Here is a 23,366-nt window from a genome sequence, read left to right on the forward strand (position 1 = left end):
TCATAGTGTTCCAGTTATATATTTATTTATTTTTGTCACCAGACAGTGTTCTTTAACGCTCTATATTGAGTGTGGGCATTTGTGTTCTCTTTAGAATACCAGTATGTTTTTTATTCATCTTTGTTCTGTTTATTTTTATTTCACCGTCCCTTACTTCTTTCACCTCACCACTGATTTCTTGCATTTTATATGCTCTTCTCTTTGTTTCCTTTTTTTAAAATGAATCCTTATGTCTACTGTTTCCTCTTCTCTGTAACCCAAACCCTGTGCTGAGTATCTCACTGTTCCCTTTCAGATCATCTGACCCAAACCCAGATTTTTTGTTTAGTTCTTCTCTAATATTTTTCACCATATTTCCCCTCTGTTGGCTTTTCCTCAGTTTCTTGCCTGCCACCTGTCACAGCTGTTCAATTTCTCTTCCAATTTTGGTGATGGGCCGACACTCTTCAAATCTAAATATAGAGTCATGTGTAGGGCCTACAGTCTGCAGTTCTCTCACATCTCTGCTCTCTCTGTGGCTTCGCTCTCTGCAATTTTATCAGGTACCAATCGTTCTCTAAATTTGCAATTAGATTCTAGTGGTGTTTTTCATATTTCTATAGTGTTCGTCTTGTCTTATCTTTCATTTATCAATATTTTTATATCTTCTTGGCTCTGTAACTTTCAGTTTACCTTTAGCCCCTATTTGTGAATTGCTCTAAACTAAATACGATTTTGCAACCATGTATTATACTGGTGTTTTATATACTGTTATACAGTAGCCATGTAATATCCCCAAATATACATCTCTTGCCCTTTGGTAAATGTTTTATGCCTTTAGAGTTGGGGTCTTATTAGTGTTGAGACATTTCTCTGAAATTATACGGACCATGATAATTATCATTCATTTGCATTAATAATTATAAAGCATAGCTGAGAACTACAATTTCTAGGATTGATTTTAATGATCATTTCTGTATAATTAGATTCCAACACAGTTGGAAGCAACTTCACAATAACAGGATATTTATTTCTAAATGTTTTATTTATTATCTACTTTAAAAACACAGGCTGGGTGGCAACCCTAGGTCTTATTATCAAAGATAGACTGCAAATTAAAGGGACAGTGTACTTTAAATGTTCTCCCCTTTCATTTGTTCCAAATGATCCACTTTACCTGCTGTAGTGTTTTAAAATAAATATCTAATTTACCTTTATTTTGTCATTTGAAATAGTTGCTGTTGAAACTGCCACCTATACTACAAATATGAATACTAGAGTAATGTGCAACCAAGATCCATCAGAAGAACTCACACTTCTAGTGTGGGCAGGAGAGATAGTTATTAAAATGATCATTTTCAGTTGTTATTTCAGACAGAGATTAGATAAGGAACCCTTTGCATTTATAAGACAATTAGAGCTGTTCTACCTGCAAGCACAGCCCATTTGAAAGAGCAAAACAGCTATTTCATATCCAAAAAGAAAACCCTAAGTGAGCAATTCACATTCATTTTATACTCTGCAACTGATGATTAAAGGGACACATTATACACTAGATTTTTCTTCGCATAAATGTTTTGTAGATCCATTTATATTACCCATCATGGTTTGTTTTTGTAAAAATGTATAGTTTTGCTTATTTTTAAATAACATTGTGCTGATTTTCAGACTCCTAACCAAGCCCCAAAGTTTTAGATGTATACTAATGTATACAGACTTCAGACTGCTTCTGTTTGTATAATGGGTCTTTTCATATGCGGGGGAGGTTCTGCTATCAGCCCCTTTCAGTGGGTGTCCCAGGCTTATCTCATTAACAGTGTTAAATTGGGAGATTCTAAGTAAGTTTTTAAAAGGTTTTACACTGGATTTTTATATTGGTATCTTTGCATATTATTCTTTATAGTAGTGTCAATTACATGTAGTTAAAGGGACAGTCAAGTCCAAAAAAAAACTTTCATGATTTAAATAGGGCCTGTAATTTTAAACAACTTTCCAGTGTACTTTTATCACCAATTTTGCTTTGTTCTCTTGGTATTCTTAGTTGAAAGCTAAACCTAGGAGGTTCCTATGCTAATTTCTTAGACCTTGAAGGCCGCCTCTAATCTAAATTAATTTTGACAGTTTTTCACCACTAGAGGCTGTTAGTTCATGTGTTTAATATAGATAACATTATTGAGCTCATTCACGTGAATTTACCGAGGAGTGAGCACTGATTGGCTAAAATCGAAGTCTGTCAAAAGAACTGAAATAAGGGGCCAGTCTGGAGAGGTTTATATTCAAGGTAATTACAAAGTAATTACATGTATTATTATAACTGTTGGTTATGCAAAACTGGGGAATGGGTAATTAGTGGATTATCTATCTTTTAAAACAACAACAATTCTGGTGTTGACTGTCCCTTTATTTTTTTTTATTTTTTTTTATTTTTTTTATTGGTTTTTCACATAGCAGACAAAATAAACATATCAATATAGCATGTACAATTATATTCATTGCAATGTCTTATCGTTAAAATTGAAGTGTTGAAAGGATAGAGTATAGTCGTATCTTAAATTGCACCATTAATGACCAACAATCTTTACATTTTCAAAAAATACACTATATAGCTGATCTAATCTCAGCCACCTAATAGCTTGTTTTTACATAAACAAAACACCAGAAAAAATGCGTACCAAACGTTACATATTACTTGATCTTAGAACAGAAGAAAAATAATCAGCAAAGGTTACAAATAGATACTTTTTTGACATACTTTCTGTCCTATTGCTTGCCTCAGTACTCTTTTATATATTTACCCTACTTGGTTTACCTTCTACCTATATATATGCATCAGAATTTATAATGTATCCCCTATCAGCCCTTTAGAGTGCTTACATTATCAATACAACTTATAGAGCTGATCTAGCCTCAGAAACTTGACATCTTTTGCCCCTTAAGGAACATGGAAAATACATAGATAGTATTCCAATTTACCTGCTCTAAAACATAGAGAAAATGAATCATCAGAAGCAATAACTGCCTATCTACGAGAGTTTGAATTCATGTTGTATTCCTTGTCAGCTTTCTTAAGATACCAAAACCTTGCTATCTCTCTAAGAGGATTGGAGTACCAGGGGGGCAGGAGGGAACGAGAGAAAAAAACAAAAACCCAAACTATAGGGTCTATTTCTATGAAGACCATGCTCTCTGGGATTTTCCCCATTCTATCTGTTGTTTCAGCCTTTAAATGAAAATTGGTGTATACTGCCCCTTTAAGGGGAAACCAATTTTACAATACAGAACCCTTGTAAAAAACTGTTCAGCAAGACAATTTTCTTCCAATCTGGTTGTCATTCTATTGAGCTGATTACTGAGTCCGATTGTCAGATTATTCACGGGAATGGCAAAATGTGTCTAATGTATTTAGGAAACAGTTTTTGTTTGGTTGATAGCACATTCTCTTCTCATGTCTGTTCTTTTTCCCTTCAGTTGTTTGTCCCTTGCTGGCCAGATGAGTTCACAAGGAATTGTGGGGAGCGGCAGTCAGGCCACCCCTGATATGCTGTGTTATAACAAAGGATGTGGCCAAAGATTCAACCCAGCAAACAACTCTGCGGGTTAGTGACAAACAGAGCAGGGCACATGTATGAGGAAGGGTCACAGTGTGTTTACTACTTGTGTTTTCTTTTCTAGACTCATGTTTCTTTCACCCTGGCTACCCTATATTTCATGATGCTTTAAAGGTAACTTCTTCCTCAGTGCTAATTCTGTCTTTTCTCTCTTTGTGGTTTCCTTACAAACTCTAGTGTTTTCTTTTTGTATTTGCCCTCTAGGTCTTCTCTTCTGTTCCCACTCATTTTTCTTCAGTGTGTTTTCTTTCTGTACAATTTGCCTTTTGGTCTCACTCCCCCTCACTGTCCCTGAGACTCATCTCCTCTTCACTTATCTTTCATTCCTCACCCTTCACATATTCTTGTTCATGTTCTTCCAACTCTGTTCCCCCCTCTCACACATTGTTTTGTTTTTTCCTAGGGCTGGTCTTGTTGCAGAAAGCGTACCACTGATTTCTCAGAGTTTCTTGCAATAAAGGTATAGTTTAGCTTTTCAGAACTTTTAGTCTCCACCTACTTAATACCTGCTATTTGTGAAAGGAGTATGAACGTTATACATTACCTAGATTTCTTCTGTTATGTGTGATCAGTCCACGGGTCATCATTACTTCTGGGATATAACTCCTCCCCAACAGGAAATGCAAGAGGATTCACCCAGCAGAGTTGCATATAGCTCCTCCCCTCTACGTCAGTCCCAGTCATTCTCTTGCACCCAACGACTAGATAGGATGTGTGAGAGGACTATGGTGATTATACTTAGTTTTATGACTTCAATCAAAAGTTTGTTATTTTACAATAGCACCGGAGCGTGTTATTACTTCTCTGGCAGAGTTTGAGGAAGAATCTGTCAGAGTTTTTTACTATGATTTTAACCGGAGTAGTTAAGATCATATTGCTGTTCTCGGCCATCTGAGGGAGGTAAAGGCTTCAGATCAGGGGACAGCGGGCAGATGAATCTGCATTGAGGTATGTAGCAGTTTTTATTTTCTGAATGGAATTGATGAGAAAATCCTGCCATACCGTTAAAATGACATGTATGTATACACTTCAGTATTCTGGGGATGGTATTTCACCGGAACTACTCTGTTAAAGGTCACTAATCCTTTTAATAACTATTTATCATGTTAAACGTTTTTGCTGGAATGTAGAATCGTTTACATTGCTGAGGTACTGTGTGAATAAATATTTGGGCATTATTTTCCACTTGGCAGTTTTTTTGCTTTAATTGTGACAGTTTCGTTTCTCTTCACTGCTGTGTGGGAGAGGGAGGGGCCGTTTTTGGCGCTCTTTGCTACGCATCAAAAAATTCCAGTCAGTTACTTTTATATTTCCTGCATGATCCGGTTCATCTCTGATAGATCTCAGGGGTCTTCAAACTTTTTTGAAGGGAGGTAAAATCTCTCAGCAGAGCTGTGAGAATTCTTATAGTGACTGTGAATAAAAACGTTGCTTTGTATTTTTTATGTCAAATTTAATTATTGTCATTTTACTAATGGGAACAAACCTTTGCTAAAAGTTGTGTTGTTTTAAAGTTTGATGCTATAACTGTTTTTCAGTTCATTACTTCAACTGTCATTTAATCGTTAGTACCTCTTTGAGGCACAGTACGTTTTTTGCTAAAAAAGATTATAACCAAGTTGTAAGTTTTTTGCTAGTGTGTTAAACATGTCTGACTCAGAGGAAGATATCTGTGTCATTTGTTCCAATGCCAAGGTGGAGCCCAATAGAAATTTATGTACTAACTGTATTGATGCTACTTTAAATAAAAGTCAATCTGTACAATGTGAACAAATTTCACCAAACTGCGAGGGGAGAGTTATGCCGACTAACTCGCCTCACGCGGCAGTACCTGCATCTCCCGCCCGGGAGGTGCGTGATATTTTGGCGCCTAGTACATCTGGGCGGCCATTACAGATAACATTACAAGATATGGCTACTGTTATGACTGAAGTTTTGTCTAAATTACCAGAACTAAGAGGCAAGCGTGATCACTCTGGGGTGAGAACAGAGTGCGCTGACAATGCTAGGGCCATGTCTGATACTGCGTCACAGCTCGCAGAGCATGAGGACGGAGAGCTTCATTCTGTGGGTGACGGTTCTGATCCAAACAGATTGGACTCAGATATTTCAAATTTTAAATTTAAATTGGAGAACCTCCGTGTATTACTAGGGGAGGTCTTAGCAGCTCTCAACGATTGTAACACCGTTGCAATACCAGAGAAACTGTGTAGGTTGGATAAATACTTTGCGGTACCGGCGAGTACTGACGTTTTGCCTATACCTAAGAGACTAACTGAAATTGTTACTAAGGAGTGGGATAGACCCGGTGTGCCATTCTCACCCCCTCCAATATTTAGAAAGATGTTTCCAATAGACGCCACCACTCGGGACTTATGGCAAACGGTCCCCAAGGTGGAGGGAGCAGTTTGTACTTTAGCTAAGCGTACCACTATCCCGGTGGAGGATAGCTGTGCTTTCTCAGATCCAATGGATAAAAAATTAGAGGGTTACCTTAAGAAAATGTTTGTTCAACAAGGTTTTATATTACAACCCCTTGCATGTATCGCGCCGATTACGGCTGCGGCAGCATTTTGGATTGAGTCGCTTGAAGAGAACCTTAGTTCATCTACGCTAGACGACATTACGGACAGGCTTAGAGTCCTTAAACTAGCTAATTCCTTCATTTCGGAGGCCGTAGTACATTTAACCAAACTTACGGCTAAGAACTCAGGATTCGCCATACAGGCACGTAGGGCGCTGTGGCTAAAATCCTGGTCAGCTGATGTTACTTCTAAGTCCAAATTACTTAATATACCTTTCAAGGGGCAGTCCTTATTTGGGCCCGGTTTGAAAGAAATTATCGCTGACATTACAGGAGGTAAGGGCCACGCCTTACCTCAAGACAAAGCCAAAGCTAAGGCTAGACAGTCTAATTTTCGTCCCTTTCGGAACTTCAAAACAGGAGCAGCATCAACCTCCACTGCACCAAAACAGGAAGGAGCTGTTGCTCGTTACAGGCAAGGCTGGAAGCCTAACCAGTCCTGGAACAAGAGCAAGCAGGCCAGGAAACCTGCTGCTGCCCCAAAGACAGCATGAACCGAGAGCCCCCGATCCGGGACCGGATCTAGTGGGGGGCAGACTCTCTCTCTTCGCCCAGGCCTGGGCAAGAGATGTTCAGGATCCCTGGGCACTAGAGATCATATCTCAGGGATACCTTCTAGACTTCAAATTATCTCCCCCAAGAGGGAGATTTCATCTGTCAAGGTTGTCAACAAACCAGATAAAGAAAGAAGCGTTTCTACGCTGCGTACAAGATCTGTTAATAATGGGAGTGATCCATCCGGTTCCGCGGTCGGAACAAGGACAAGGGTTCTACTCAAACCTGTTTGTGGTTCCCAAAAAAGAGGGAACTTTCAGGCCAATCTTAGATTTAAAGATTCTAAACAAATTCCTAAGAGTTCCATCGTTCAAAATGGAAACTATTCGGACAATCTTACCCATGATCCAAGAGGGTCAGTACATGACCACTGTGGATTTAAAGGATGCTTACCTTCACATACCGATCCACAAAGATCATCACCGGTATCTAAGGTTTGCCTTCTTAGACAGGCACTACCAGTTTGTAGCTCTTCCATTCGGATTGGCTACGGCTCCAAGAATCTTCACAAAGGTTCTGGGTGCCCTTCTGGCGGTACTAAGACCGCGAGGGATTTCGGTAGCTCCGTACCTAGACGACATTCTAATACAAGCTTCAAGCTTTCAAACTGCCAAGTCTCATACAGAGTTAGTTCTGGCATTTCTAAGGTCGCATGGATGGAAAGTGAACGAAAAGAAGAGTTCTCTTTTTCCTCTCACAAGAGTTCCATTCTTGGGGACTCTTATAGATTCTGTAGAAATGAAGATTTACCTGACAGAGGACAGGTTAACAAAGCTTCAAAATGCATGCCGTGTCCTTCATTCCATTCAACACCCGTCAGTAGCTCAATGCATGGAGGTGATCGGCTTAATGGTAGCGGCAATGGACATAGTACCTTTTGCACGCCTACACCTCAGACCTCTGCAATTATGCATGCTAAGTCAGTGGAATGGGGATTACTCAGATTTGTCCCCTACTCTGAATCTGAATCAAGAGACCAGAAATTCTCTTCTATGGTGGCTTCATCGGCCACACCTGTCCAGGGGGATGCCATTCAGCAGGCCAGACTGGACAATTGTAACAACAGACGCCAGCCTACTAGGTTGGGGCGCTGTCTGGAATTCTCTGAAGGCTCAGGGACTATGGAATCAGGAGGAGAGTCTCCTTCCAATAAACATTCTGGAATTGAGAGCAGTTCTCAATGCCCTTCTGGCTTGGCCCCAATTAACAACTCGGGGGTTCATCAGGTTTCAGTCGGACAACATCACGACTGTAGCTTACATCAACCATCAGGGAGGGACAAGAAGCTCCCTAGCAATGGTGGAAGTATCAAAGATAATTCGCTGGGCAGAGTCTCACTCTTGCCACCTGTCAGCAATCCACATCCCGGGAGTGGAGAACTGGGAGGCGGATTTCTTGAGTCGCCAGACTTTTCATCCGGGGGAGTGGGAACTTCATCCGGAGGTCTTTGCCCAAATACTTCGACGTTGGGGCAAACCAGAGATAGATCTCATGGCGTCTCGCCAGAACGCCAAACTTCCTCGCTACGGGTCCAGATCCAGGGATCCGGGAGCGGTTCTGATAGATGCTTTGACAGCACCTTGGAACTTCGGGATGGCTTATGTGTTTCCACCCTTCCCGCTGCTTCCTCGATTGATTGCCAAAATCAAACAGGAAAGAGCATCAGTGATTCTAATAGCGCCTGCATGGCCACGCAGGACTTGGTATGCAGATCTAGTGGACATGTCATCCTGTCCGCCTTGGTCTCTACCTCTAAGACAGGACCTTCTGATACAGGGTCCATTCAAACATCAAAATCTAACTTCTCTGAAGCTGACTGCTTGGAAATTGAACGTTTGATTTTATCAAAACGTGGTTTTTCTGAGTCGGTTATTGATACCCTGATACAGGCTAGGAAGCCTGTTACCAGAAAGATTTACCATAAAATATGGCGTAAATACCTATACTGGTGCGAATCCAAACATTACTCCTGGAGTAAGGTTAGGATCCCTAGGATATTGTCTTTTCTACAAGAAGGGTTAGAAAAGGGTTTATCAGCTAGTTCATTAAAGGGACAGATTTCAGCTCTGTCCATCTTGTTACACAGGCGTCTGTCAGAAAATCCAGACGTCCAGGCTTTTTGTCAGGCTTTAGCTAGGATCAAGCCTGTGTTTAAAGCTGTTGCTCCGCCATGGAGTTTAAACTTAGTTCTTAACGTTTTACAGGGTGTTCCGTTTGAACCCCTTCATTCCATTGATATAAAATTGTTATCTTGGAAAGTTCTGTTTTTAATGGCTATTTCCTCGGCTCGAAGAGTCTCTGAGTTATCAGCCTTACATTGTGATTCTCCTTATCTGATTTTTCACTCAGACAAGGTAGTTCTGCGTACTAAACCTGGGTTCTTACCTAAGGTAGTCACTAACAGGAATATCAATCAAGAGATTGTTGTTCCATCCTTGTGTCCAAATCCTTCTTCAAAGAAGGAACGTCTTCTACACAATCTGGATGTAGTTCGTGCCCTCAAGTTCTACTTGCAGGCAACTAAAGATTTTCGCCAAACTTCTTCCCTGTTTGTCGTTTATTCTGGACAGAGGAGAGGTCAAAGAGCTTCTGCTATCTCTCTCTCTTTTTGGCTTCGTAGCATAATACGTTTAGCTTATGAGACTGCTGGTCAGCAGCCTCCTGAAAGAATTACAGCTCACTCCACTAGAGCTGTGGCTTCCACTTGGGCCTTTAAGAATGAGGCCTCTGTTGAACAGATTTGCAAGGCTGCAACTTGGTCTTCGCTTCATACTTTTTCCAAATTTTACAAATTTGACACTTTTGCTTCTTCGGAGGTTATTTTTGGGAGAAAGGTTCTTCAGGCAGTGGTTCCTTCTATATAATGAGCCTGCCTATCCCTCCCGTCATCCGTGTACTTTTGCTTTGGTATTGGTATCCCAGAAGTAATGATGACCCGTGGACTGATCACACATAACAGAAGAAAACATAATTTATGCTTACCTGATAAATTCCTTTCTTCTGTTGTGTGATCAGTCCACGGCCCGCCCTGTTTTTAAGGCAGGTAAATATCTTTTAAATTATACTCCAGTCACCACTTCACCCTTGGTTACTCCTTTCTCGTTGATTCTTGGTCGAATGACTGGGACTGACGTAGAGGGGAGGAGCTATATGCAACTCTGCTGGGTGAATCCTCTTGCATTTCCTGTTGGGGAGGAGTTATATCCCAGAAGTAATGATGACCCGTGGACTGATCACACAACAGAAGAAAGGAATTTATCAGGTAAGCATAAATTATGTTTTTCCTTCAAGTACATACTGCAAAAATAGGATTGCAAGGTTCCTTAATTTAATTATTTAGCCTGGCCTCCTTCCTTCTATTTTTTTAAGGGACATTATACTTTCACGATTCAAATAGAGCATATCGATTTAAACAACTTCCCAATTTTACTTCTATTATCAAGTTTTCTTTGTTTTCTTGTTATCCTTTGTTGAAAAGCAAGAAAGTAAGATCAGGAGCTTGCACGTCTGCAGAATTGTATTTGCAGCAGTTTTGCAACAATGTTATACATTAGCAAGAGCACTAGATGGCGGCGGTATTTCCTTTCATGTAGTGCTTCAAATATAGGGATGTTATGTATCCATATTTCTCTTTAACAAAGAATAACATGAGAAAGAAGCAAATTTCATAATAAAAGTAAGTTGGAAACTTTTTTTTTTGTTTAAATTATTTTTATACGTTGAACAAAAATACAAAAGGATATACACAGAAGTACATATATGTAAAACATTTCCAGATGTAGTTTAACATAGGTCATAAACTTTCAACCATATAAAGATTTTTGGATAAAAGAAAGAGGAAGGGATAGTAAGGGGAAAAATGTCCAGAGTTACGTATACCAATTTGCACTTTCTGTACCTCTTAATTCTATCCATCACATTAGTCATTTAAGTAATTTTCTGTTAGTGTGTGTGGTTTATCTGTTATGTAGCTATAGTAATTGGAGCTAGGTATTTCTCTTGTAAGGTGTATCCAGTCCACGGATCATCCATTACTTGTGGGATATTCTCATTCCCAACAGGAAGTTGCAAGAGGACACCCACAGCAGAGCTGTAATATAGCTCCTCCCCTAACTGTCATAGCCAGTCATTCTCTTGCAACTCTCAACAAGCAAGGACATTGTAGGAGAGAGTGGTTAAATATAGCTAGTTTATTTTCTTCAATCAAAAGTTTGTTATTTTTAAATAGTACCGGAGTTGTGCTATTTTATCTCAGGCAGTAAATAGAAGAAGAATCTGCCTAAGGTTTCTATGATCTTAGCAGGTTGTAACTAAGATCCATTGCTATTCTCACATATGTCCTAGGGGATTACACAGATGAGGTAACTTCAGCGAGAGAATGGCGTACAGTTTATTCTGCTATCAGGTATGTGCAGTTATAATTTTTTCTAGAGATGGAAAACACTAGAAAATGCTGCTGATACCGGATTAATGTAAGTTAAGCCTGAATACAGTGATTTAATAACGACTGGTATCATGCTTACTCCCAGGGGTAATACCCTTATGATATTTACAATATAATTCCGACTAACTTTCCCCACGTGTCAGACCCTTTGACTCCCGCTTAAGGGACTCACGCTCAAATGGCGCCAAGTACATCTAGGGCGCCCATAGCGTTTACTTTACAAGACATGGCGGCAGTCATGGATAATACACTGTCAGCGGTATTAGCCAGACTACCTGAACTTAGAGGTAAGCGAGATAGCTCTGGGGTGAGACAAAATGCAGAGCATACTGACGCTTTAAGAACCATGTCTGATACTGCCTCACAATATGCAGAAGCTGAGGAAAGAGAGCTTCAGTCAGTGGGTGATGTTAATGACTCAGGAAAGATACCTGATTCTAATATTTCTACATTTAAATTTAAGCTTGAACACCTCCACGTGTTGCTTAGGGAGGTTTTAGCTGCTCTGAATGACTGTGATACCATTGCAGTGCCAGAGAAATTGTGTAGACTGGATAAATACTTTGCAGTGCCGGTGTGTACTGATGTTTTTCCAAATACCTAAAAGGTTTACAGAAATTATTAATAAGGAATGGGATAGACCAGGTGTGCCGTTCTCTTCCCCTCCTATTTTTAGAAAAATGTTTCCAATAGACGCCACCACATGGGACTTATGGCAGACAGTCCCTATGGTGGAGGGAGCAGTTTCTACTCTAGTAAAGCGTACTACTATCCCTGTCGAGGACAGTTGTGCTTTTTTTTTTAGATCCAATGGATAAAAAATTAGAGGTTACCTTAAGAAAATATTTATTCAACAAGGTTTTATCCTACAGCCCCTTGCATGCATTGCCCCTGTCACTGCTGCTGCGGCGTACTGGTTTGAGTCTCTGGAAGAGGCTTTACAGGTAGCGACTCCATTGGATGACATACTTGGCAAACTTAGAGCACTTAAGCTAGCCAATTCTTTTATTCTGATGCCATTGTTCATTTGACTAAACTAATGGCTAAGAATTCTGGTTTTGCTATACAGGCGCGCAGAGCGCTATGGCTTAGATCATGGTCAGCTGACGTGACTTCAAAATCTAAGCTACTTAGCATTCCCTTCAAGGGGCAGACCCTATTCGGGCCTGGTTGAAGGAGATTATTGCTGATATCACTGGAGGAAAAGGTCATGCCCTTCCTCAGGACAGGTCCAAATCTAGGGCCAAACAGTCTAATTTTCGTGCCTTTCAAAACTTCAAGGCAGGTGCGGCATCAACTTCCTCTAATAATAAACAAGAGGGAACTTTTGCTCAATCCAAGACGGAGACCAAACCTGACATGGAGAAAAGGTAAGCAGGTAAAAAAGCCTGCTGCTGCCTCTAAGACAGCATGAAGGAACGGCCCCCTATCCGGGAACGGATCTAGTAGGGGGCAGACTTTCACTCTTTGCCCAGGCGTGGGCAAGATATGTTCAGGATCCCTGGGCGTTGGAAATTATATCCCAGGGATATCTTCTGGACTTCAAAGCTTCCCCCCCAAAAGGGAGATTTCACCTTTCACAATTATCTGCACACCAGATAAAGAGAGAGGCATTCTTACACTGTGTACGAGTCCTCCTAGTTATGGGAGTGATCCATCCAGTTCCAAAGGAGGAACAGGGACAGGGTTTTTACTCAAATCTGTTTGTGGTTCCCAAAAAAGATGGAACCTTCAGACCAATTTTGGATCTAAAGATCTTAAACAAATTCCTCAAAGTTCCGTCGTTCAAGATGGAAACTATTCGTACCATCCTACCACTGATCCAGGAGGGTCAATATATGACTACAGTGGATCTAAAGGATGCTTATCTTCACATTCCGATACACAAAGATCATCATCGGTTTCTCAGGTTTGCCTTTTAAGACAGGCATTACCAGTTGTAGCTCTTCCCTTGGGATTAGCTACAGCCCCAAGAATCTTTACAAAGGTTCTAGGGTCACTTATGGCGGTCCTAAGGCCGGGGGGCATAGCAGTAGCCCCTTATTTAGACGACATCCTGATACAGGCGTCAAACTTCCAAATTTCCAAGTCTCATACGGACGTAGTAATGGCATTTCTGTGGTCGCATGGGTGGAAAGTGAACGAGGAAAAGAGTTCTCTATCCCCACTCACAAGAGTTTCCTTTCTAGGGACTCTGATAGATTCTGTAGAAATGAAAATTCACCTGACGGAGTCCAGGTTATCAAAGCTTCTAAATTCCTGCCAGGTTCTTCATTCCATTCCGCGCCCTTCGGTGGTTCAGTGTATGGAAGTAATCGGCTTAATGGTAGCGGCAATGGACATAGTGTTGTTTGCACGCTTACATCTCAGACCGCTGCAACTATGCATCCTCAGTCAGTGGAGCGGGGATTACACAGATTTGTCCCCTCAACTGAATCTGGACCAAGAGACCAGGGATTCTCTTCTCTGGTGGCTATCTCGGGTCCATCTGTCCAAAGGTATTACCTTTCGCAGGCCAGATTGGACAATTGTTACGACAGATGCCAGCCTTCTAGGTTGGGGTGCAGTCTGGAACTCCCTGAAGGCTCAGGGATCGTGGACTCAGGAGGAGTCTCTCCTTCCATTAAATATTCTGGAACTAAGAGCGATATTCAAGGCTCTTCAGGCTTGGCCTCAGTTAGCAACTCTGAGGTACATCAGATTTCAGTCGGACAACATCACAACTGTAGCTTACATCACCTATCAGCTATCCATATCCCAGGTGTAGAGCACTGGGAGGCGGATTTTCTAAGTCGTCAGACTTTTCATCCGGGAGAGTGGGAACTCCATCCGGAGGCATTTGCACAACTGATTCATCGTTGGGGCAAACCAGAACTGGATCTCATGGCGTCTCGCCAGAACGCCAAGCTTCCGTGTTACGGATCCAGGTCCAGGGATCCCAAGGCGACACTGATAGATGCTCTAGCAGCGCCCTGGTCTTTCAACCTGGCTTATGTGTTTCCACCGTTTCCTCTGCTCCCTCGACTGATTGCCAAGATCAAGCAGGAGAGAGCATCAGTGATTCTGATAGCACCTGCGCTGCCACGCAGGACATGGTATGCAGATCTAGTGGACATGTCATCCTTTCCACCATGGTCTCTGCCTCTGAAACAGGACCTTCTACTTCAGGGTCCTTTCAACCATCCAAATCTAATTTCTCTGAGGCTGACTGCCTGGAGATTGAACGCTTGATTTTATCAAAGCGTGGCTTCTCCGAGTCAGTTATTGATACCTTAAGACAGGCACGAAAGCCTGTCACCAGGAAAATTTACCATAAGGTATGGCGTAGATATCTTTATTGGTGTGAATCCAAGGGTTACTCATGGAGTAAGGTCAGGATTGCTAGGATATTATCTTTTCTCCAAGAAGGTTTGGAAAAAGGATTGTCAGCTAGTTAAGCGTCTGGCAGATGTTCCAGACGTTCAGGCATTTTGTCAGGCTTTAGTTAGAATCAAGCCTGTGTTTAAACCTGTTGCTCCACCATGGAGCTTAAACTTGGTTCTTAAGGTTCTTCAAGGAGTTCCGTTTGAACCTCTTCATTCCATAGATATCAAGCTTTTATCTTGGAAAGTTCTTTTTTTGGTAGCTATTTCCTCGGCTCGTAGAGTCTCTGAGCTATCTGCCTTACAATGTGATTCTCCTTATCTGATTTTTCATACGGATAAGGTAGTCCTGCGTACCAAACCTGGGTGGTATCTAACAAGAATATCAATCAAGAGATTGTTGTTCCATCCTTGTGTTACACAATTTGGACGTGGTCCGTGCTTTAAAGTTTTACTTACAAGCTACTAAAGATTTTCGTCAAACACCTGCTTTGTTTGTTGTCTACTCTGGACAGAGGAGAGGTCAAAAGGCTTCGGCAACCTCTTTTTCTTTTCTGTCATTTTAAGGCATGTAATTTTTAAATTTAAACTACAGTAACCACTGCACCCTATGGTTCCTCCTTTCTCGGCTTGTTTTCGGTCGAATGACTGGCTATGACAGTTAGGGGAGGAGCTATATTACAGCTCTGCTGTGGGTGTCCTCTTGCAACTTCCTGTTGGGAATGAGAATATTCCACAAGTAATGGATGATCCGTGGACTGGATACACCACAAGAGAAATAAATTTATCAGGTAAGCATAAATTGTGTTTTTATCTAGTGTCTAATGTGTTTGTGGTCTTTGGTCCCAAATGAAAATAATGTCTAAGATATAGTCCTGTTTTCCTATGAAACAATAATGCATCTTTTCTAGAGAGAGGATATTATTTACTTCAGAGATCCACTGGTGGAGGGTTGGTGAGAGTAGTTGTTTCCAGAGCCTAGGGATTAATCTTTTAGCACTAATTATCATCAGATAGAACAATTTCAATCTGTACATACACCTTATGTTTGGAGGTTTGTTAAGGAGTATAATATTGTGAGTGAGAGAAATATTAGTGTCTAAGATTTGATTAAGATATATTTATATCTGGTCCCAATAGGTCCTAATTTCTGGGCAGAACCACCATATATGGGAATGGGTGCCCACTTCTCCACACCTTCTCCAACATCTGGATAAGGCTTCCAGAAATATTTCCCGTATTCTTTGAGGTGTAATATACCAAGAAGATAACATTTTAAAGTTTAATTCATTGTGTGGAGAGGTGGGTATGGGTCGCTTTAAATCTACGTTTCCAGTGTATGTCTACTATTTGGCATTGAAGTTCAGCTTCCCATTGAGACAATATTTTATTAGGGAAGGAGCCTCTGAGTAGCTTGTATGTGGTGGAAAGATGAGATTTGTGGATTTTGGTATAAATACAAATCTTTTCAAATGGGGTAAGGGATTAAAATATGCTTTGTTTACAGGGGCCTGTGGTTATTGCATGACGGATTTGGAGGTATGCAAACCATTTGTCAAACGGGGGTCCTAAATCATTATTTAATGTTACTCGGTCTTTGATATGTATTGTGTCAGACAGAAAGAAGATAGGAAGATTCTTATGTTCTATTTTTTCATTATTGTGTGAGAAAGGGCAATGACTGAAAAAAGCTGATTGTTTAACAGAGGGGTTAGAGGAGAAACTAGAGTAGAAAGTTCGTTATTTGATTTTGTTTTATCCCAGACATCTAGGGTAGCTTTAATGAACTTATTATTGGCGATGTTTTCTGGTCTGGCAGGTTTAGGTAACCAATAGATATCTCTCATGTTGTATATATTAGATAGGTTAACCTATATATGGACCCACAGTTTGAAGGACAGGCGTGATTTCATGCTATAATGCGTGTTAGGTGTGTTGCTCTGTAATAGTTTAATAATTTGGGGATGTTAAGACCTCCATCTTTCTTACCTAAATATAAGGTTTGTCTAGATACTCTAGGTTTCTTATAGGACCATATGAAGTTCTCCAGCATTTTTTGTTGGGTAGAGAGATATCGATCGGGTATTATTATCGGGTAATGTTTGAAATATGTATAAATACTTGGGAATGATCATCATTTTAACCGTGTTTATGCTTCTTATCCAAGATAAATGACCCTGATTGTGCCAATTTTCTAATATTCTGAAAGAGGTAGTCTGGAGATTGATATAATTAGTCTGAAACAAATCCTGTGGATCACATGGGTTAGTCAACCCCAAGCAGGGTGGATAAAAATCAATAATTTTTATCAAAAAAATCAGATTTTTTTTGTTTAAATCGGATTTGGGACAAGCACTGTCTCCAGCTCATTTTTTGGCAAATATTGTCAATATCCAGTATCAGGGTCAAAACTTAAGTGCTGAGGAAGAGGAGTTAGCTATGACATGGGTATCCAGCAATTATCCATCTGTACTGCCAACTATAATAAACTTCAAAGCTAAGGGGGAACCATTCAAGAAATATATGTTTGCTGAAGATATTTTAAAGAAAGTCACACCAGTGAACTGGTGGAAGTCACTTAAGCACTTGGATTTAGAGACTGTTCAAGTAATGATTTCACTTTTAACAGCAGCAGCTTCCTCTGCAGGCATTGAAAGAATATTCTCTTCCTTTGGACTCATTCATTCTAAATTGAGAAATCGTTTGGGACCTGATAAAGCAGGAAAGCTTGTTTTTCTTTTCCAGATTATGAACAAAGAAGAAGCTGAAGATGACGAGTGAGCTACAGAGGACAGTATTTAAGTTTTTCATGTGTAGGCTGGGCTGCCAGTCTAAGGCCTAGATTTAGAGTTGGGCGGTAGCCGTCAAAACCAGCGTTAGAGGCTCCTAACGCTGGTTTTGGGCTACCGTCGGTATTTAGAGTCAGTCATTAAAGGGTCTAGCGCTCACTTTCCAGCCGCGACTTTTCCATACCGCAGATCCCCTTACGTCATTTGCGTATCCTATCTTTTCAATGGGATCTTTCTAATCCGGTATTTAGAGTCGTGTCTGAAGTGAGCGTTAGAAATCTAACGACAAAACTCCAGCCGCAGAAAAAAGTCAGTAGTTAAGAGCTTTCTGGGCTAACGCCGGTTTATAAAGCTCTTAACTACTGTGCTCTAAAGTACACTAACACCCATAAACTACCTATGTACCCCTAAACCGAGGTCCCCCCACATCGCCGCCACTCGATTACATTTTTTTAACCCCTAATCTGCTGACCGCCACCTACGTTATACTTATGTACCCCTAATCTGCTGCCCCTAACACCGCCAACCCCTATATTATATTTATTAACCCCTAACCTGCCCCCCACAACGTCGCCGCCAGCTACCTACAATAATTAACCCCTAATCTGCCGACCGCAAAGCGCCGCCACTTACGTTATCCTTATGTACCCCTAATCTGCTGCCCCTAACACCGCCGACCCCTATATTATATTTATTAACCCCTAATCTGCCCCCCTCAACGTCGCCTCCACCTGCCTACACTTATTAACCTCTAATTTGCCGAGCGGACCACACCGCTACTATAATAAAGTTATTAACCCCTAATCCGCCTCACTCCCGCCTCAATAACCCTATAATAAATAGTATTAACCCCTAATCTGCCCTCCCTAACATCGCCGACACCTAACTTCAATTATTAACCCCTAATCTGCCGACCGAATCTCGCCGCTACTGTAATAAATGGATCTACCCCTAAAGCTAAGTCTAACCCTAACACCCCCCTAAATTAAATATAATTTAAATCTAACAAAATAAATGAACTCTTATTAAATAAATTATTCCTATTTAAAGCTAAATACTTACCTGTAAAATAAACCCTAATATAGCTACAATATAAATTATAATTATATTATATCTATTTTAGGATTAATATTTATTTTACAGGCAACTTTGTATTTATTTAACCAGGTACAATAGCTATTAAATAGTTAAGAACTATTTAATAGCTAAAATAGTTAAAATAATTACAAAATTACCTGTAAAATATATCCTAACCTAAGTTACAATTAAACCTAACACTACACTATCAATAAATTAATTAAATAAAATACCTACAATTATCTACAATTAAACCTAGCACTACACTATCAATAAATTAATTAAATACAATAACTACAAATAAATACAATTAAATAAACTAACTAAAAAACTAACTAAAAATAAAAAAGAACTAAGTTACAAAAAATAAAAAAATATTTACAAACATTAGAAAAATATTACAACAATTTTAAACTAATTACACCTACTCTAAGCCCCCTAATAAAAAAACAAAGACCCCCCCCCAGAATAAAAAAATGCCCTACCCTATTCTAAAATTAAAATAGAAAAGCTCTTTTACCTTACCAGCCCTTAAAAGGGCCCTTTGCGGGGCATGCCCCAAAGAATTCAGCTCTTTTGCCTGTAAAAAAAAACATACAATACCCCCCCCCAACATTACAACCCACCACCCACATACCCCTAATCTAACCCAAACCCCCCTTAAATAAACCTAACACTAAGCCCCTGAAGATCTTCCTACCTTATCTTCACCATACCAGGTATCACTGATTGTTCCAGGCTCCAAAATCTTCATCCAAGCCCAAGCGGGGGCTGGCGATCCATAATCCAGCGGCTGAAGAGGTCCAGAAGAGGCTCTGAAGTCTTCATCCTATCCGGGAAGAAGAGGCGATCCGGACCGGCAACCATCTTGATCCAAGCGGCATCTTCTATCTTCATCCGATGACGACCGGCTCCATCTTGAAGACCTCCACCGTGGACCCATCTTCCGACGACTTCCCGACGAATGACGGTTCCTTTAAGGGACGTCATCCAAGATGGCGTCCCTCGAATTCCGATTGGCTGATAGGATTCTATCAGCCAATCGGAATTAAGGTAGGAAAATTCTGATTGGCTGATGGAATCAGCCAATCAGAATCAAGTTCAATCCGATTGGCTGATTCAATCAGCCAATCAGATTGAGCTCGCATTCTATTGGCTGATCGGAACAGCCAATAGAATGCGAGCTCAATCTGATTGGCTGATTGGATCAGCCAATCGGATTGAACTTGATTCTGATTGGCTGATTCCATCAGCCAATCAGAATTTTCCTACCTTAATTCCGATTGGCTGATAGAATCCTATCAGCCAATCGGAATTCGAGGGACGCCATCTTGGATGACGTCATTTAAAGGAACCGTCATTCAGCGAGTAGGCGTCGGTTGAAGAGGTTGGCTCCGCGTCGGTTGGAAAGAAGATGGCTCTGCTCCAGAAGAAAGAAGATTGCAGATGCGGCTTGATAGAAGACTTCATCCCGATGATGGACTTCCGACTTCAGCCCGATGATGGAGTTCTTCAGCCGCCGCTTGGATCCAGACTTCAGCCCGCGGATGGACGTCACTCTTCAGCCCCCCGCTTGGGCTTGGATCAACACTTCCGAGGCTTGGATCAAGACTTCCGAGGACGGATCGGTGAACCTGGTATGGTGAAGATAAGGTAGGAAGATCTTCAGGGGCTTAGTGTTAGGTTTATTTAAGGGGGGTTTGGGTTAGATTAGGGGTATGTGGGTGGTGGGTTGTAATGTTGGGGGGGGTATTGTATGTGTTTTTTTTACAGGCAAAAGAGCTGAATTCTTTGGGGCATGCCCCGCAAAGGGCCCTGTTCAGGGCTGGTAAGGTAAAAGAGCTTTGAACTTTTTTAATTTAGAATAGGGTAGGGCATTTTGTTATTTTGGGGGGCTTTGTTATTTTATTAGGGGGCTTAGAGTAGGTGTAATTAGTTTAAAATTGTTGTAATATTTTTCTAATGTTTGTAAATATTTTTTTATTTTTTGTTTTTAGTTTTTAGTTCTTAACTATTTAATAGCTATTGTACCTGGTTAAAATAAATACAAAGTTACCTGTAAAATAAATATAAATCCTAAAATAGCTATAATATAATTATAATTTATATTGTAGCTATATTAGGGTTTATTTTACAGGTAAGTATTTAGCTTTAAATAGGAATAATTTATTTAATAAGAGTTAATTTATTTAGTTAGATTTAAATTATATTTAACTTAGGGGGTGTTAGGTTAGGGTTAGAATTAGCTTTAGGGGTTAATACATTTATTAGAATAGCGGTGAGCTCCAGTCGGCAGATTAGGGGTTAATGTTTGAAGTTAGGTGTCGGCGATGTTAGGGAGGGCAGATTAGGGGTTAATACTATTTATTATAGGGTTATTGAGACGGGAGTGAGGAGGATTAGGGGTTAATAACTTTATTATAATAGCGGCGCGGTCCGGTCGGCAGATTAGGGGTTAATAAGTGTAGGCAGGTGGAGGCGACGTTGTGGGGGGCAGATTAGGGGTTAATTAACATAATATAGGGGTCGGCGGTGTTAGGGGCAGAAGATTAGGGGTACATAGGGATAATGTAAGTAGCGGCGGTTTACGGAGCGGCAGATTAGGGGTTAAAAAAAATATGCAGGTGTCAGCGATAGCGGGGGCGGCAGATTAGGGGTTAATAAGTATAAGGTTAGGGGTGTTTAGACTCGGGGTACATGTTAGAGTGTTAGGTGCAGACGTAAGAAGTGTTTCCCCATAGAAAACAATGGGGCTGCGTTAGGAGCTGAACGCGGCTTTTTTGCAGGTGTTTGGTTTTTTTTCAGCTCAAACTGCCCCATTGTTTTCTATGGGGGAATCGTGCACGAGCACGTTTTTTAAGCTGGCTGCGTCCGTAAGCACCGCTGGTATCGAGAGTTGCAGTGGCGTTAAACTATGCTCTACGCTCCCTTTTTGGAGCCTAACGCACTGAAAACCCAGCCATTCTGTGAACTCTAAATACCAGCGGTATTTAAAAGGTGCGGCCAGAAAAAAGCATGCGTAGCTAACGCACCCCTTTGGCCGCAGAACTCTAAATCTAGGCGTAAGTTTCTTAAAATATATATATTTTGTTTAGCCAAATTAGTTAACAAACATGGATGTTTGTTTAAGCAAATAACATATGCTGTAATGTTATTGTTTCAGTTGAATAAATCTATTTAAATTGTTATTATTAAGGTAATGATTATTTTTCTCCTTCCTAAGTACAACAGAAAAGTTGTCCAAATATGAATTATAATGATTAACCTATTAAACTGGGGATAAAAAACTAATATGAAAAGTTGTTATTCTAAAAATCTTCATCTACTTACATATTAGTTATACCAGCAAGAATTAGTCTTTATGTAGAAAACTATGATTTAAATCAAGCCTTACTGACTAGTGATTTAAATCGTGAATTAAATCAGTTTGATTTAAATCAAATCCACCCTGACCCCAAGTATCTGAGTTTAGTTACAATCGGGAAGTTAGTGTTCTGTCTTATGTAATGTAGGTCGTTCTCTATTATATTTATAGGCATGAGTCCAGATTTTGTCATATGTATTGAAAAGTAAGAGACCTGTTTATATTCTTTTAGAGTGTGACTTAATGCTGGTAATGAGGATAATGGGGCTTATAGAGTAAAGACAGTATCATCAGCAAAAAGGAGACATTTTTGAGTGATATTTCAGTAATCAATACCTATCATGTTTGGATGGTTCCTAATCTGAATTGACAATGTTTCCACTGTCAGGGCAAAAAGCAAAGGGGATAACGGGCAGCCTTGCCAGGTGCCGTTGGATATTAGGAAGGGATTAGAAATTGTGTTATGAATTTTAATGTTGGCATAGGAATTATTGCATAATGCTTGCATTCTAGATATAAAAGCGTTAGAAAAACTTTGAACGTTGACAGGGTCGACGACATAAAATTCCAGTCAACCCTATCAAAGGCCTTCTCCGCATCTGTGGAGAGGAGGAGCAAGGGGTGTTGGTGGTCTGTGACAGTTTGGAGAGTATGTAGTAACCTAATGATAATATATTTGGCCTCTTGTCCTTTGACGAACCCCACCTGGTCCGGTTGTATCAATTTTGGTAATATTATATTAAGACGGGATGCAATAATTTTAGCGTAAATATCAATATCTATATTTATCAAGGATATTAGTCTAGAATTAATAACTTGATATATGGGTTTGTCAGGTTTTGGAATTACTGTGATTAACGCTTCTAGGAGCGGTTTGGAGAATTTATTACCTTGGTCAATGGATTGGAATAGGGTAAGTAGGTGTGGGTTCAGTTGGGTATAGAGCAATTGGTAAAATTTTGCTGTAAGTCCATCTAGGCCTGGTAATTTACCCACAAGTAGGGATTGTATGGTCTTAACTATTTCTTGTATTGTCATTGGTGCATCAATAGCCTGTTTATCCTCCTCCAGAAGTGTACAAACTTCTAATTTGTCTAGGTATTCTTCTATTAGATTAATTTTATTGGTATAATTTTTCTGATTAATATTATACAATGAAGTGTAAAAGGAAGTGAAGCTATTTGTTATCTCTTCAGTTGATGTAAGAGATTTGCCTGTAGGGTGCTTAATCGAACAAATAAAGTTTTTTTTTTTAGTGATCTGGCAAGTAATCTACCTGCCTTGTTGTTTTCTATTTAGAATTTGTTTTTTTGTGACAAGTGCTCTCATATGTGCTTTTTCAGTTAAAAATGTATTTAGATTGTCTCTATCGGTGGTCAGATTTGCAAGTTACTGGGGTGATTGTGGGTCTAGTTTGTGTATGAGTTCTATAGAGGAAAGAGTGTTGGTTAAGGCTGTAAGTTGGGAGGTCTGCTGTTTGCGCAGACTGGTTGTGAATTGTATCAATATTCCTCACATAAAGCATTTATATGTCTCCCAGTAATTTGTGGGAGATGTATCTATGGGGTTGTTAATTTGGAAATATTTTTCTGTGTTCTTTATTA

At 40.2% G+C, this 23,366-nt stretch overlaps 1 protein-coding gene across 1 annotated transcript in view; it reads left to right on the plus strand.

Annotated features, from left to right (window-relative positions):
- The first annotated feature begins 445 nt into the window (after positions 1 to 445).
- LOC128645823 (cysteine and histidine-rich domain-containing protein 1) overlaps positions 446 to 23,366 on the plus strand; it is a 62,162-nt gene continuing 39,241 nt past the window's right edge. Inside the window, exons 1-4 of the mRNA XM_053699097.1 lie at positions 446 to 542; positions 3,448 to 3,575; positions 3,652 to 3,701; positions 3,991 to 4,047. Coding sequence (XP_053555072.1) covers positions 3,470 to 3,575; positions 3,652 to 3,701; positions 3,991 to 4,047 — 213 coding nt within the window. The 5' untranslated portion in view covers positions 446 to 542; positions 3,448 to 3,469. The remainder of the gene's footprint in view (positions 543 to 3,447; positions 3,576 to 3,651; positions 3,702 to 3,990; positions 4,048 to 23,366) is intronic.

The sequence above is a fragment of the Bombina bombina genome, chromosome 1, assembly GCF_027579735.1.
Source record: "Bombina bombina isolate aBomBom1 chromosome 1, aBomBom1.pri, whole genome shotgun sequence".
In the NCBI taxonomy this organism is placed as follows: domain Eukaryota; kingdom Metazoa; phylum Chordata; class Amphibia; order Anura; family Bombinatoridae; genus Bombina; species Bombina bombina.